Genomic DNA, 18,004 nt, shown 5'->3' with positions numbered 1-18,004 from the left:
GAGACTTTTATGATGCATACATTGGTTTCATTATTAGTGTCCCTTAAGTCCCATAGGTTTACTTTACTCTTTTCAATTTTTTTCTCCTTAATCTGGATAATTTCAAAAAACCTATCTTCAATCTCAGAGATTCTTTCTTCTGTTTGGTTGAGTCTGCTGTTGAAGTTCCCTATTGCATATTTTCAGTTGATTCACTGTATTTTTCAGCTCCAGGATTTATGTTTGCTTTCTTTTGATCTTTCCATCTCTTTGCTTCACTTCCAGTTTTATTCATATATTGTTGTTCTGATTGGTATTATTGAGTTCTCTTGTATCTTGCTGAGCTTCTCTAAAATAATTATTTTTAATTCCTTTTTAGGAAGCTTATAGATCTCTAATTCTTTAGGGTTTCACATTGGAAAATTATAGTGGTCCTTTGGTGATGTCATTTTTCCTTTGTGTATGTGTTTATGACCTTGCAATGATATCTGTGCATTTGAGGGAGCAGTCATCTCTTCAAGACTGATGGGCTGGATTTGTGGGGAAATACTTTCATTTGTGGGTGAGTGCTATGCTAAGTGAATAGGATGTGGTGGCATAGTCTGTGCAGTTCCATCAGCTGTAATCAACATTTGACAGGACTGTAGGGGTCCTCAGTGGCCAAGGTTGTAGATGTATTTGAAGGCAGCAGCAGTGATGAAAGTTTTAGAGGGCCTTGGTGTCAAAGATTGCTGTGGTCCTCCTGCTATTCTTTTTCCTGGGGCCTCCTAGGACACTGTGGGGAGTCCTAGCCAAAGGGATCCTCTTGGTGCTGGGTCTGTCACAAGGGCATGCTGGTAACCACAGTAGCACTGGTTCCAGGGCACAGGCATTTTTGTGGCAGTGGTGGTCCCAGTATTCAGCGCACAGGTGCTCAGAGCAACATCAGAGCCAGAATCCTGGGCTCAGGAGTGTATGGAACATCTATGGCACCTGGAGAACAGGGCCATAATTCTATAGCAGTGGGTGTCATCAGTGTCTGAGACAGGCATTTGACAGTCTTGACTGATATAACCAAAGTAAATGAAACTCAGCCCTTTAAAAAAGCACAGGTTATTTAGAAAGCAATTAACTTATATGATTAGGAAGTGCTAATACAAGATTTAATGGAGTTCAATAATTCTTGAAAGAAAACTCTTGCTTTTAAGGGAATTATATTACTGAGGATACTTTTGGTTGCAAGGAACAGAAAACACACATCAGACTGATTTCTATATTGAAGGAAATGCATTGCTTTATACATATGAAAAACCTGTGGCTCATGCTGGCTTCAGGAAGAGATCATTCCAGCAGCTCAGTGATGTTGCCATGGAGTCAGTTTCCTTCTACTGCTCTGTTTTATGTTATCAGCCTCAGCATAATATTGTCTGCTTTTCTAGTCTCAAAATAGCTGCACCAGTTTCTGGGGTCAAATGTGTCTTTATGAAGATCCTGGAAGGAATGATTATTTTTGACCCAGAAGTCTCAATAGAAACCCTAGTAGTTAATTTTCCTGCTTAAAACATCTGCCAATACCTAAACTAATCACTATTGTAAAGGAGAGAGGGGGCAGGGACGTCATGTGCTGATTGTCTTAGGGAAGTGTTCCATTTCTACAGAGCTGGGAGTGGAATCGGTGCTTCAGAATCCCCATGGATATCCAAGTGAAAATTAAAACTATTAGAAAGTGAGGAGAAGGAATTAGGTGATGAGGAGATAATAACCTATGGACAATATTGTAACATAGCACAGTTTTAATTCTAGTCCCCTTTTCTTAGGAATAAAATTTCTTTTGAACATTAGAGATACCTAACTTATTAAAGAGCAGTCATTCAGTTAAGATGAGATGAGAAAGCCCAGGGGGGAAAAAAGGATATCCAACCCTAAGTGGCCTTTCTTTCCCTCCATAGATACATATCCTGCCCAGGTATTCTGTGCACAGGATGGGGGCTGGAGATCTATTTTGTAAATAAAGGAAAAGGGTGTCATCCTGAAATTTTTGCTCAGAAATAAACATAGTTTGTTTTAGAATCACTTTGGTCTAAGTATCAAAAATCACTGTCAATTTTTTTAGGGAGCCAAGATGGCCAACTAGATACAGCCAGGAAGAAATTCTCCCACTGAAAGAGACCAGACTATCAAGGAGACCAACATACTCTGAACAGGTCTTTGGAAAGAAGGCATGGAGAGTGGACACAAAAAGGACACAGATCAAAGGCTGAAAGTAGAGAAAGTTGGGAACACTGCAGGGGGTTGCCGAGCATGAGGACTCATTTCTGGGCCCAAGAGGCTCCTAAGGAAAGGGTGAGTGAAATAGGCATGGAGTGGCTCACCTTCACCATGGACTTCTGGGATCCTAGCTATGGGAGATCCCACAACTGCCATGACATTTGAGCTGCCAGTGATAATTGGCTGGAGAGTTGGCGGAAACAGAATTCCAGCCTGGAAGGAGCCCAGAGGGTTTGACATGGGAATGTCTATAGTGGAGCATGGCCATGGACACTCATCCCACAAGGCTCACCATACTCTTTTAGGTGACTTTAGCCTTTGTTAGCTGCTGGACCTGGAGACAGTGGGGTTGTTTTGTCCATGCAGTCTGATTTGAGCACACCCCAGTCTGCTGGCCTCTCTCAGGGTCCTTGCCTGGCTGCAACCACAGGCAGCCCAGCCTCAGTTGCCCAGCCAAAGTGCTTGTCAGTGGTCACCACAATAGTTCTTTCACTGGCAGATGCTGCATACCCACTGGAGCACTGTTGCATCTTGCCAGCGTGCACCTACCTGCAGCCTTCCCACATTGATGTGCACTCACTCATAGCATCCCCCTGTCCCCACCTCACTGGAATACATGCACACAGGGGCCCACCACTGCCCTGCCAGAGCACTTTTGCCAGAAGCTCCAGTCAAGTGTTGTTGCCAACAGACTGGAAACACCTCAAATGCTCCAGCACAGCCCGTGCTTTAACCTCAAGAGGCCCCAGAACAAAGCTGTGGGCCTGCTCCCAGCCCTCCTGGGTTAGAACGCCCAGTCCAGGAGTGATGAGCTGAGCCTTGGGCCTCTGAAAACATCCAGATATGAAGCCAGTCAACTAAATCCAACTTATGCCACAGCCAAATCCTCAAGGGCATTGTATTAGTCCATTCTCACATTGATATAAAGAAATATCTGAGACTGTAATTTATGAAGAAAAAAGGTTTAATTGGCTCATGGTTCAGCTGGCTGTTCAGGCAACATAGTGGCTTCTGATTCTGGTGGGGTGGGTAGGGCCAAACTTCAGGAAGCTGCCAATCATGATGGAAGGCAAAGGGGGAGCAAGCTTCTTATGTGGCAGGAACAAGAGCAATAAAGAGATGGGGGATGTGCTACACACTTTTAAACAGCCAGATCTCACAAGAACTCAGTCAGTATTATGAGGACAGAGCCAAGAGGGATGGTGCTAAATCATTCGTGGAAAACATCTCCATTATCCAATCACCTCCCACCAGGACCCACCTCCAAAACTGAGGATTCCAATTCAATATGAGATTTGGGTGGGGATATAGATCCAAACCATATCAGGTATCAAAGAATATAAGAAGCAAAAAGTCCTATCCAAAAGATTAAAAGAACATCAGCTCACACAGATGAGAAGGAACCAGTGCAAGAATTCTGGCAACTCTGAAAGCCAGAGCATTTTTTAACCTCCAAACTACCATATTAGCGCCCCAGCTATAGTTCTCAACCAGCCTGAAATATCTGAAATGACAGATATAGAATTCAGAATTTGGATAGCAAGGAAGCTCATCAAGATATAGGAGAAGGTTGAAACCCAATCCAAGGAAAACAGTGAAATGGTCCAAGAGTTGAAAGATGTGATAGCCATTTTAACAAAGAACCAAACTGAATTTCTGGAAATGAGAAATTCACCACAGGAATTTCAGAATGCAATTGGAAGCATTGATAACAGAGTAAACCAAGTTGAGGAAAGAATCTCAGGGCTTGAAGACAGCTCCTTCAAATCAATGCAGGCAGACAACAATAAAGAAAAAATAATTTATAAAAATGAACAAAATATTTTAGAAATATGGGATTATGTTAAGAAACCAAACCTACAACTTATTGGCATTCCTGAAAAAGATGGAGAGAGAACAAGCAACTTGGAAAACATATTTCAGGATATTGTCCACAAAAATTTCCTCAACTTCACTAGAGAGGTTGACATGCTCATAAGATTCTCCAAAGTCAATGCAAAAGAAAAAATCTTAGAGCCAGCAATGGAGAAGGGGCAGATCATGTACAAAGGAATTGCCATCAGTCTAACAATGAAAGTTTCAGCAGAAACCTTACATGCCATGAGTGATTGGGGGTGTATACTTAGCATCCTTAAAGCAGAGAAATTCTAACCAAGGACTTCATAGCCAATAAAACTAAGATTCATAAGCAAAGGAGAAATAAAATCCTATTCAGAGAAGCAAATGTGAACAGAATTCATTACCACTAGACCTGCCTTACAAGAGGTCCTTAAGGGACTACCAAACAGAAATCAAAAATCATTATCTGCCACCACAAAAACACACTTAAGTACATAGCCCACTGACACTATAAAGCAACTACACAATCAAGTCTACTTAAGAACCAGTGAACAACATGGTGACAAGATCAAATCTTCACATACTGATATTAACCTTGAATATAAACAAGCTAAGAACCTCGTTTAAAAGGCACAGAGTGGCAAGCTGGATAAAGAAACAAGACCCAACTGTATTCTGTCTTCAAGAGGCCCATTTCACATGCAATGACACCCAACGACTCAAGGTAAGGGGATAGAGAAAGATGTATCAAGCAAAGAGAAAAAAAAAAGAGTAGGGGTTGTTATTCTTTCTTCAAACAGAAGAGACTTTAAACCAACAATTCTCAAAAAGGACAAAGAAGGGTGTTACATAATGATAAAGGCTTAAATTCAACAAGAATACTTAACTTTCCTAAATATGCATGAATCTAACATTGAAGCACCCGGATTCATAAAAAAAATTCTTAGAGGCTTATATTGAGACTTACATACCACACAATAATAGTGGGAGACTTTAACAACACACTGACAGTGTCAGACAAGTCATCAAAGCAGAAAACCTAACAAATATATTCAGAACCTAAATTCAACACTTGACCAAGTCCATTTGGACCAAACAGACATCTGCAGAATACTCTACCCAACAACAGAATATACATTATTCTCATATGCACATGGCACATACTCTAAGATTGACCACACGCTGGGTCATAAAAGCAACACTCAACAAATTCAAAAAACCAAAACCATACCAACCACACTCTCAGGCCACAGTGCAATAAAAATAGAAATTAATATCAAGAACATCTCTCAAAACCATATAATTAGATAGAAATTAAATACTCTGCTCCTGAATGACTTTAAAGTATGAAATTAAGGCAGAAATAAAAACAAATACTTGGAAATGAATGACAACAAAGATACAATATACCAGAAGCTCTGAGACACAGCTAAATCAGTGTTAAGAGGAAAGTTTACAGCACTAACTGCCTACAACAAGAAGTTAGAAAGATCTCAAATTAACAATCTAATATCACCTACAGGAACTAGAAAACCAAGCACAAACCAACCCCAAAGCTAACAGAAGAAAATAAATGACCAAAATTGGAGTTGAACCAAAATTGAGATGCAAAAATCGAGATGCAAAAATCCATACAAAAGATTAAGAAAACCAAAACTTTGTTATTTGAAAGAATAACTAAGATTCATAGACCACCAGCTAGATAGATTAATAAAGAAAAAAAGAGAAAAGATCCAAATAAACACAATCAGAAATGACAAAGGGGACATTACAACCAATCCCACAGAAATAATTTTAAAAACCCTCAGAGAGTATTATGAACACATCTATGCATACAAACTTGGAAACCTAGAATAAATGAATAAGTTCCTGGAAACATGCAGCTTCTGAAGATTTTACCAGGAAGAAATTGAAATCCTGAACAGACCAATAATGAGTTCTGAAATGGAATCAAAACTCGTTATTATATTATAATCTAACAACCAAAAAAATCCCTGGACTAGAAGGGTTCACAGCTGAATTATACCAGATACATAAAGAAGAGCTGGTACCAATCTTGAAATTATTGGTACTGAAATTATTCAAAAAAGTCAAGGAGGAAGAACTCCTCCCTAACTCATTCTATGAAGACAGCATCATTCTGATACCCAAATCTGGCAGAGACAATGAAAAAAGAAAACTTCAAGCCAATATTGCTGAATAACATACATGCAACAATTCTCAACAAAATACTAGCAAATTGATTTCAGCCATATACCAAAAAGCTAATCCACCATACTTTGTATCCCAGGAATAAAGTCTACTTTAAAGTAAATAAAGCTTACTTTGTTTACTTTATTTACCTTGGATACAAGATTGGTTCAATATACACAAATCAATCAATGTGATTCATCTCATAAACTAAACTAAAAACAAAAAATATATGATCATCTCAATAGATGCAGAAAAGGCCTTCGATAAAATTCCACATTCCTTCATGTTAAAAACCCTCAACAAATTAGGCATAGGAGGAACATACCTCAAAATAATGAGAGCCATCTACAATAAACTCATAACTGACATCATGCTGAACGGGCAAAAATTGGAACCCTTCCCCTTGAAAACCGAAAGAAGACAAGAATGCCCAACTCTCATACTCCAATTCAACCTAGTACTAGAAGTCCAAACCAGACTAATCAGGCAAGAGAAAGAAATAAAAGGCATTCCAATAGGAAGAGAATAAATCAAACTACCTCTCTTCACAAATGATATGACTCTATACCTAGAAAACCCTACTGTCTGTCCCAAATCTCCTAAAACTGATAAATAACTTCAGTAAAGTTTCAGAATACAAAATCAATGTGCAAAAATCAGTGGTATTTCTATACACCAACAACATCCAAGCTGAGAGCCAAATCAAGAATGCACTCCCATTCACAACAGCCACACACATAAAATACCTAGGAACACAGCTAACCAGGGAGGTAAAATATATTTAAAATAAGAATTACAAAATACCAAGGAAAGAAATCAGATATGACACAAACAAATGGAGAAAGTGTTCCATGCTTATAGATAGGAAGAATCAATACTGTTAAAACGGTCATACTGCACAAGGAATTTAAATATTCAATGCTATTCCTATCAAACTACCAAAGTCATTTTCCACAGAATTAGAAAAAACTATTCTAAAATCCATATGGAACCAAAAAAGAGCCCAAATTACCAAAGTAATCCTAAGCAAAAAGAAGAAAGCTAGAGACATCACATTACCTGACTTCAAACTATACTACAAGGCCACAGTAACCCAAACAGCATGACACTGGTACAAAAACAGACATATGTTACAAATTAGAGAATCCAGGAATAAAGCTGCACACTTAAAAACATCAGATCGGATAAGTAAGCAATAAAAACAAGCAATGGGGAAAAGATACCCTGTTCAATAAATGGTGCTGGGATAAACTAGCTAGCCATATGCAGAAGATTGAAACTGGACCCCTTCCTTTCACCATATACAAAAATCAACTCAAGATGAATTAAAGACTTAAATGTAAGACCTAAAACTTTAATGACTGTAAAAGAAAATCTAGGAACTACCATTCTGGACATAGGCCTTGGCAAGGATTTCATGATAAAGTCTCCAAAAGCCATTGCAACAAAAACAAAAATAGACAGGTGGGACCTAATTAAACTGAAAAGCTTCTGCACAGTAAGAGAAACTGTCAACAGAGTAAACAAACAATCTACAGAATGGGAGAAAATATTTGGCATATGCATCTCACAAAGGTCTAATATCCAGAATCTATAAGGAACTTAAATCAACAAGCAAAACACAACCCCATTTAAAAAAAATGGGCAAATAATATGAACAGACATTTCTCAAAAAAAGAGATACACATGGGAAACAAGTATATAAAAAACTGTTCAACATCACCAATCGTTAGAGAAATGCAAATGAAAACCACAATGAGATAACATCTCACATCATTCAGAACAGCTATCATTAAAAAGTAAAAAAATAACAGATGTTGGTGAGGTTGAGGAGAAAAGGGAATGCTTATACATTGCTGATGAGAATGTAAAACAGTTCACTCACTATAAAAAGCAGTTTGGAGATTTCTCAAAGAACTTAGAACTACCATTCGACCCAGCAATCCCATTACACCCAAAGGAATATAAATGATTATACCAAAAATACACATTCATTCATATGTTCATTGCAACTCTATTCACAATAGCAAAGATATGAAACCAACCTAGATGCCCATTAACAGTGGACTGGATTTAAAATAATGTGGGGCCAGGTGCAGTGGCTCATGCCTGTAATCTCAGCACTTTAGGAGGCCAAGGTGGGAGAATCGCTTGAGCTCAGGAGTTCAAGACTAGCCTACGAAACATAGTGAGACCTTGTGTCTACTAAAAATTTTTTTCAAATTAGCTGGGCACTATGGCATGTGCCTGTAGGCCCAGAGACTCAGGAGGCTGAGGCAGGAGGACGCTTGAGCACAGGAGGTTGAAGCTACAGTGAGCTATGATCATGCCAGTGCACTTTCGCCTGGGCAACAGGGCCTGTCTCAAAAAAAAAAAAAAAAAAAAGAGAGAGAGAGAGAAAAGAAAAAGAAAGTATGGTACATAGTAACACCATGAAATCCTGTGCAGCTATAAAAAGAATGAAATCCTGTCCTTTGCAGCAACATGGATGCAGCTGAAGATCATTATCCTCAATGAATTAATACAAGAACAGAAAACCAAATACAGCATGTTCTCACTTACAAGTGGGAGCTAAACATTAAATACACATGGACACAAAGAGGGAATCACTGCGGGTGGAGCATGGGAGGGGGGTGAGGTTCAAAAAACTACGTATCGGGCACTGTGCTTACTACCTGGTTGATAAATCATTTGTATATCAAACTCCTGAGACACTCAATCTACCCATGCAACAAACCTACACATGTACCCCCCTTGAACCCAAAATAAAAGTTGAAAAAGAAAAAAAGATCACTCTTGAATTGCTGCTTCTGTTCTTGACATACTTATATCTTAGCTTCATAATGAAGTTTCAAAATGAAATGGCCAGGAAAATAATGACTGCAATTTTGCCAATGGTTTCTATGCTCCTTTGAGTGACTCATTGCTCCTTTGCAAAGCAGTGAGAAGAGAGAAGCATGGCTAAAAATCAATAAGGATTCTGACAACCTGGCTCAGAGTCTTAGAATTAGCCACATTCACCTTTCCCACCCTCATTCCTAACCCTCTTTTATATACTCTCCAGGATATGTGCACACTCTTGTGAAAATGTTAGGAAACAATTATACAAGTAAATAGAATTCCTTTAATTATATTTAACAGCTAGAGTTGAGGGGATGCATTTGTTTATGGAACAAATTCCTCAGAATAAATTGGATTTTTAATTTGTCATTAAATCTGTGGGGATTTAAATTTGCTCATTCCTTAAAAGCAATCAGCTATTTCTGAGTATAAAAGGGAGAAAGCTACAAATAACACTTCTCAAATACAATAGTGTGCAGGTACTTTATAAGGCACAGCTTTTAAAATGGCATTATCTTTAACATATATAGAAAAAAATGTGCTCAGAGCATCATAAGTCCCAAATATATGATTGCCTTGCTATCACTAACATATAGGTATATTATATTCCTGTGAGCACTTAATTTTTTTTCTTCCCTTGAAGTTTGATACTGCTGCATCTTAGGAAGCTGAGCTTTCTTTTATGTTGTTTACTGGTTATTCTAATCTAGTCCAAAAGCCTTTTCTAATCCCCCTTCCTCCAAATTCTTATGGCAGTTGTTACATATCTGAGTCTTCTGGCATTTGTCATGTGCCATCTTAAGCTGTTAAGCAGGGCTTTTTTTTTTTCATATGGCTATGTCTCATTTCCCCAACCACATTATAACCAATTCAGAAATGTTATGAGTCTTTGACTCTTCCCAGTTTTTAACAAGGTGAATTGGGTGGGAATATAACATCCTAAAGGAAAGGGGCTTTATCTGATTTGTTTTCCATAACTCCTAGAACCCTAACCTGACACATAGCACGCACTCAGTACATAGTTATCGAATAAAAGAATAATTGTATTAATACTAGATGCTCAAGAGATGTTTGGTTAAAAACAGTGCTACTAAATTACAATTAGATGGACCTCTGATTTTAATTAATTTTCCAATAGATGTGTGATTTTCATTAGGAATTCAAGACAAGTCCATGACTTTGTGGCCTAGGACTCCCTAGAATACATGAAAGACCCAAACACACACAAAAAGTAAAAATCACACTTTCTATTCCTGAGGAATCCATGCTTCATTTTAACCTCTCAAGTATTGCAGCCTTCCTCTTATTACACTCTCTTCTTATCCAAGCATGCCTTTATAAGCAGATCAATCTTGCCAAAGATCAGGGCTGTTGTTTTACACTGGAATTTAAGCCATCTCAATTTGCACAATGACACAGCCAATCAGGCATCCTCTTGCAGGAACTAGAACCAAGGAAAATCAAGCTTGTTAGTTTTGGTGTGTGTTTCAGGGGACAGGTATAGCAAGCACATCCCTAAGATCATCAACTCTCAGAGGTGCTCACTCAAAGAAGTTTTCCTCCACACTGAAAATCCTCCATCTTATTCCTCCATTTAAATATAGTTTAATGTGAGATTGTCCACTATAATGAGACTCTTCACTTTGCAAGCTACAATTTCTGAAGAAGTCTGGTGGTTCATGCTGCTCTTTCCTGTTTGTTTTTCTGAAACAAAACAAAACAAAAACAAATCACCAGACTTCCCCAGTAGTAGAATTACTAGAAAGATTTTCTTCCATGTGCTACAAGGAAATGCCTTGCAGTGGGATCCTGCTCCAAACCTACTTTCAGAACCCCCACAAATACGAAGAGGAACCACAGTTCTTCCATTCTGATTTTTGGTTGTTATCCCATGCCAGGACCGAGTACATACTGACTTAAATCAGCAGACCCTTCTGTGTTTACTTGTGAGAGGGGTTCTCATACCACCTCAGTGGCTTGAACTCCAAGAAGTGACAGCTGCAAGGCCATAAGAGTGTGTGTTCATGACGAACTTTGATCATCAGCCATATTACGGGCAACTTTCTCTGACTCACTGAGTATTTGGTGCATGAGAAAATAAATTGGCGCCTGGAACACAAATCAAGAATGAGTGCAATTTTCTGGGGATTACAACCAAGGATTTATGGGATTAAATTTTAGTGCAAAAAAAAATCTATCTTGGTATACACTGTCCAAATGAAGTCATTTGCTTTCCTGAACAATTTGCTATTTTATTTGTCTTTAGAAACAAAAAATTTCATGCACTGGCTGTTTAAAATAAGTAATAAGTAATAAGACAAAATTAAGGACATTTTAAAACAGAAACAGTAGAAAACTAAACTTAATGAGGTTTCTTAAATAGGTCACATGTTTTCAACATTTATATTTAACTGGTAGATTTTGGTTAAGTGATATATATTTTTTGACACACTCTACTTTCAAAGGAAAACTTCAGATCTTGCTCCCAGACTCTCTCTCATTCCTGATTTCTCTGTTTCCACCATCTCTACCAGACATCTGGATTTAAAGCCACAGTCCACCTCAAAGCCTTCCTCTCACCTGACCCCCACTTCTAATCATCTTCCAAATCTGGTAGATTCTACCACTCCATGTCTCACACACAGAATATTAGCATAACCATATAACCTAAGTCATGCTTCACATGAATCCATTCTGCCCAAAACCTTTTAGTTCTTTATTAGTGCCATGTGAGCTGCATATAAACTCATACATCAGATATTAAGGGGCCTTTTTAATTGGGCCAGTGTACATTTTCAGCCTTCTCACCACTGTAATCTGGTCCCAGTAATAGTAAAACCATAAGGCCTTAAGCCACACGCCTCTGTGCTTAGTAACCCTTTGCCCATTCTGTTGTCTCAAGCTAAAAGGTCTTCCGCAACTTTCCCCGAGAAATCTTCTGAGAGCATCTTGACCAGACGTATCCTTTCTCTTGAAGCTCAGTGTGACACTTTGGCATCTCTCGACCAGAAGTCCTTGCAGTTATTTATTAATTCAATGTCCACTTTGTCCCTACTAAGTTGTTTCTCATGTGGGTTGAGAACATGTCTTACTCATGTCCAAAGCCCCTATGGTAGCCAGAGCACTGCCTTGCACAGAGTAAGAGTTCAGCACACTCTAAAAATACGTAGTTTCTGTCTAAAGAAGATACTATTGATTGAGTTGCAGCATCATGGTTCCCTTTATTATACCAATTACTTTCAAACTCAAAACAATGTCTGTTAGCCTCAAATGTCATCATGGAAGGTAGTAATAGCGCCTCTTGGAAACAACAGTCAGCAGGTAATCCTTGACCATTGGCCCATACTACACACTCCACTGCAAGACATTTCAGTCATTGGTTTAAAATACTGCTAGCTCCAGGTAAAGGATGATTATAATAAATTATTTAGTTGCTATTGGTATAGATAGATAGATAGAGAGATAGATAGATATAGTGATATAAAGAAACCTGAAAAAAGTAGCATCTATTGTTTTTAGAAGAGCTATTCTTAGGACATTGACATTTGGTATATGACAAAAACAAAAAATTTGTTATTGGCTTAAGAACTGCTTCTCTAAAGTGAAAATAATATGAGAGGCAGGATGAGCATGATGGGTTTTTGTTGCTAATGTTGTTGTGTGTTATATGATGTCCCTAAAGTAACTGATACTCAATTACAATGTTCAGCTTTGGAGTTTTATGGTGGGTATGTCAGTATATGGTGGGTATTCAGCTCCAAACAATGGAACCCTCAACTAAAACTGACTTAAAAAGTAAGGACACTTATTATCTAACATAACAGGAAGTAGACAAGCTCCTCGAAACTGATGAATTCAGCGACAAAATAGTATTACCGAGATTCCAGGGATTCAGGCTCCTACTATATGTCTGCTCTGCCATCTACAGACTGCACCATCATACAGCTTATCCTCTTGAACTTGCTGCTAGTAACATCTGAGGCTGCATGCTTCCTTGTTCATATCCAGTGGGACAGGATGAATGGGGTCTCATCCTGAAGAAGTCTCTCCTTTCACTCTGTTTGGCCAGTTTAGCTCAACTTCCTATCTCAGGACAAGCAGCTCAGCAAAACACCAGGCACCCATTTGCTTAGGCTTAGATTTCTGGAATAATGTCTAAAATGAGGATAGAATTTCCATGATTGGCTATGACTAATTAATACTATTTTAGGGGAAGCGTAAATTACTAAAATCATACCAATACTCTAAACACATGAAGAATGGAAGGATGGAATGGATACTGTGGAGCAATTAATAACTGCAAATATAGACTGGCATTATTGTTCAAATAATGAAGAGGACTGACTTCAAGAAACTACAATTTTTTAAATATAAAAACTTAATGGATTTCTACATTCATTGAGTGAGATTTTGTCACAAACAGGTACTGACGTTTCCCCTACAGAATCATCCCCAATGAAGAAATGTGACATATTTAATGTAGATTGTAAATTCTATGAAGTCAGGGACCATGTTAGTCTTCCTCAGGGCTCTCTGAAGCTTAGAAGAGGGCATGGAACAGATGAGATGTTCAAAAACCTTTTCTGCTTGAACAAATAAAGATAACAATAACTTTCATTAAACAATGGACAGTTGCATTAGAACAGGGTATCACACTGAGGAGGAGGGCTGGGTGCCAGATTAATTTAACTATAAAAGGTATCAAAAGAAAGTTTTCACAAACCAAACTAACACCATAGACAAAAACCACCTAATAAGCTTCTGCTATGCTCCAAGCCAAAGATGTTCTAGAACCCTAGCAAATATCCATGACAATGTCATAGTAAAAGAAATATAATTCTATCTTTGTTTTTAAAGAAGGTAGCACCCAAACCACTTCCAATTATCTTTGTGTGAAAGCTGACAATTTGAACCATAAATGCTGCTTTGATGTGGCATCTGGCAAGTGTAATGTTCTCTTCTCATGAGGTCCTCTATCAGAAGCCACTTTAGATATTCGCACAGAGACACTGCACAGGACCACAGATAAACCAGACAAAATGTGTTCTTCTGGATTTCCCTATAGTTTAAATATATATATAAAGAGATTAAGCCAAAGTTGTCCCCCTCTGAGCCACCATCTTTCTGCAGACTTTCTGGATAAATGTGGCCCAGCTGTCTCACTGACCTTGCAGGACACTGGAACTTCCCGCTTCCAAATGCCATGAAGCAGTCCAAGAAAGAGTGCTTCTCTAAATTTGCCTTTTTCCAACGTTCCTGTGGGAAGAAAACATTTTTTTTTTCCAAATCAGCCTTATATAAATAAGCTTAACTTTATTTCTCTAGGCTAAAAATGACCTTGTACAGCTAATCCTTGCATATAAAGTTGCAGGGTTGTTGGTAATTTTTTCCACCCTGTTATTAATATTAGACACAATTGTGTTTTTGGAACATGAACTTATAAATAAAAAGGTTTTTAAAAAATTCTGTTAAGTGGTAAATGTAAATGATAAGGTAAATCAACCACAGAATTGACCTAAGACGAGGAAGAATATTTATAATAAGGTCTCAGGCTCCGTTATAAAATTGCTCTTGGTAATAAATTTAGTAATAAGACACTGACATCCCTGCCTTTTGGAAAAAGCTTGGGATGCAGAATGAATGCATCTGGATGCCATTTTTGACAGTTTTACCTAAAGGCAGAGAACACACTAAATGACCTCTTAACATTCTGTTCGGCCCTGTAACTTTCCAGTTCTAAGAAACAGCAGATCAAGGTTTTAATTTGCTTTATTTGTATTTTTTTGTACTCCTTGGAAACCAATGACAGAAGCAATTGCCTGAAGAACATGAAATAAGTCTTCTATCAAATACAAGCTTATTTACTTGAACATGCCCTTCTGGTTTCATGTAAGATTTATTTTAAAGTTAGAGAAGTTTATTACAAAAACTTTTCTAACTGATTTGTAAATGTTGCACTGTCTATATTGCAAATCTGTTCTGTATTTTGTAGTCAACTTTGTTCTTAGTTACGAGAGAAATATGGCTGCTTAATTACATAGTCCTAATTAACTTCTGAATTTACCCTTCTGAAATAAAAAGAAATTAAAATTAAAGAATAATATATACTGAAAGAGATAACTTACAGGTTTGAACAATTCAGGCTCAGGAAAATACTTTGGATTTCTATGCAGCCAAAATGGAGACAACATCAACAAGTCACCAGAAGGAATGATGTAATTCTATAACAGAAAAATCAGGGGCAAACCATTTTTACGAAATGTACTTCAAAGAGAGTTTGGGCCACTAAAAATAATGCTACAATTATATTGTGGTGAAGATATACATTTTATAATTGACTGTGAGAAAATCTAATTTTTAATATCTATATAATTATATAATATCTAATTATAAATAATATAAAATCTAATAATATAGTATCTATATAATTCTGATTTCCATATACATATATTTGGTTACATAGAGGAAATTATATAATTCTGATTCACATGTACACATATTCAGTTACATGGAAGGAAATATTAGCTAAATGTCAAAATTTTAGAAACTAGTATAAGTCCATTCTAATGTAGCTTTTGATGTTTGATATTAGGGTTTGTGGCCAGAGTTCTTGAAGGCAGAAACTACGGTGGAGGCTCAGGTTATGAAACAGAAAAATTGGACTCTGAGACAGGGACAATGGCCATGGTAGCACTGAGAAGAGGGGCAGAGGATGTCCTGTTCTTGTGGATACTAATGACAGTGTTAGAGCAAGGGCAGTGGACTTTTCTTTCCTCAGTCCAGCACTGGTTATCAGGACAGAAACAAATGAAAAACAACTGGTTAGGAAGACACAGGAAAAGGCAAGTGTTGTTGTTTTGTTGGGTTTGTGTTTGGGGTCACAGTGCTTGTGGGAATGAGGATAAGCAATGCGTTTCCCCAGGCAGTCTACATTATCCTTCCTGATTCATATGACAACAGATTTTCATGATCTATAAACTATACAAAGAACTAAAACCCATTTCACAAAATCTCCCTATCATCACCATGTTCAGGAACCACAGGACAAAGAGATCTCCCAAGTTTTATAATTGCTGGATAGCTACCAACTTTACTAAGGTAAAGATATTTTATTAGGTAATTCCCACTGCCCATCATCATAAGCCACATCTATTTAACCTTGTATAATTTTGAAATGTCTTCAAGATATTTGCAAAATTTTACTTTAGGTTTACTTATCCAAAGCATAAACACCTTACAATTAAAAATATGTCTTCTGCTGGGTGTGGTGGCTCATGCCTGTAATCCTAGCACTCTGGGAGGCCTTGGTGGGAGAATCCTTTGAACTCAAGAGTTTCAGACCAGCCTAGGCAACATAGGAAGACCTCGTCTCTACAAAAAAATTAAAAATATTAGGTGGGGATGATGGTGCACCTGTAGTCTCAGCTACTTGGGTGGCTGACACAGGAGGATTGCTTGAGCCCAGGAGGTTGAGGATACAGCGAGCTATGATTGTGCCACCGTACTCTAGCCTGGGAGACAGAGTGAGATGCTGTCTCGAAGAAAAATAAAAATATGTCTTTTACTGATAGTTATGAGTGGAGTATGGGTAGGGATGTCATCATTTTTTTAACCCAGGAGAACCCCTGTTGGCTCTAGTGGCAGCTGAGTATTGCTTGAGATTCGGCAATTTCGGAACCGGGAGAGCTGGAGAGACTCAAATCCAAGACTGGGAAGATAGTGAAGCTTTTGCAGGTACCCTCTATCATTTTAAAATAGAGAGACCTGTGAGATCCCAATCCTGTCTGTTTGTTTTACTTCCATTGGAGCTGAGGCTAGAGAGGTCATTACTGACTCTGGAATCAGCCACAGAGGGCAGTGATGTGTATTTGAGAGCAGGGTTGGGGGCAGCACAGGGACGGACCTTCAGTCAGGACAACCACAGCCCTTCCCCTTCCCACCGCAAAGTCCTCTTCAGTTGCTGTTGATCTGTGATCATGACTTGGAGGCTGCTGACTGTTGTAGCCTACAAAGCAGGTTAGCAAAGGGAGGAGAACTTCATACAGATCCTCAGTAACAGAATTACCACTAGCAACAGGGAGGAGACAAGAAAGAGGTTCCTGCTGCAGCAGCAGCAACTGCCAGACTGATAAATAGCATGAAGGAATGCTGGAGCTGGTTCTATCAAGAAACCCTCTGAGCAAGCAGACATCATCACGCCCAGCCTAAACAGTCCCTATCTTTACTTACATGACAGATTAAGTGAAAGATCAAGAGGGAGGCAAAACAGTCGCAGAAGGAGAACACAGATCACTAGCAAAGGGAAGCTACAACTTCTGTGTGTTGCAAGAACTGCATCTCTCAGGTAGACAGAATTGAGCCTGGCCAGCCCACCTCACCTGGATGGTGTGAAGCCAAAACAAGCTTCATCTGATAATCTAGAAGTGGGGCTTTCTTTAAAAAAGGAAGAGAAGGCAGGACTCTGTGTTGTAATTCAAGAAAGGTGCTCAGAGCTAAGTGGGTGCCAGGAATATATAATCTTAAAGAGAAAGGAGGAGTCCAGAGGCAACACATCTATAGCAGGAGGTCTGAAGCACACAGCCTTTTCTCCTAGCTTTTAACCAGAGGCTTGGTTGGTGTTTGTGCCGAAAAAAAATAAAATAAAATAAGTATTTTTAAAATTAAAGAGTATATTCTTTTGTATGATAAAAACTGACCTCTACAAAAAGTTTGGAAAATTCTGAAAAGTAGAAAAACTAGAAAAGAAAATCCAGAGTTCTGACACCCAAAGACAGTCATTAACTAGCTATATTTCTTTCCAGTATGTTTACTTAGTATTAAGAGGAGATATTTTGTTGTTGTTAAACTTTAAACACAGTTTTGATCCTCTTGAATAACCAATTTAATCTTTCTTGGTTCACTTAAC

General features: G+C 38.2%; 1 protein-coding gene across 3 annotated transcripts in view; it reads right to left on the bottom strand.

Moving 5' to 3' along the window:
* The window catches only part of LOC100604697 (24-hydroxycholesterol 7-alpha-hydroxylase), a 103,370-nt gene that overhangs the window by 22,882 nt on the left and 62,484 nt on the right, over positions 1–18,004 (bottom strand). For all 3 annotated transcript variants that reach the window (XM_003254213.3, XM_012508861.2, XM_003254212.3), the window contains 2 exons: positions 15,225–15,320; positions 14,267–14,355 (listed from right to left, as the gene is read on the bottom strand). In XM_003254213.3, the coding sequence (XP_003254261.1) occupies positions 14,267–14,355; positions 15,225–15,320 (185 nt within the window). The remainder of the gene's footprint in view (positions 1–14,266; positions 14,356–15,224; positions 15,321–18,004) is intronic.

The sequence above is a fragment of the Nomascus leucogenys genome, chromosome 22a, assembly GCF_006542625.1.
Source record: "Nomascus leucogenys isolate Asia chromosome 22a, Asia_NLE_v1, whole genome shotgun sequence".
In the NCBI taxonomy this organism is placed as follows: Eukaryota; Metazoa; Chordata; class Mammalia; order Primates; family Hylobatidae; genus Nomascus; species Nomascus leucogenys.
The sequence above is the reverse complement of the archived record's forward strand: the minus strand, read 5'-3'. Positions and strand labels throughout refer to the sequence as shown.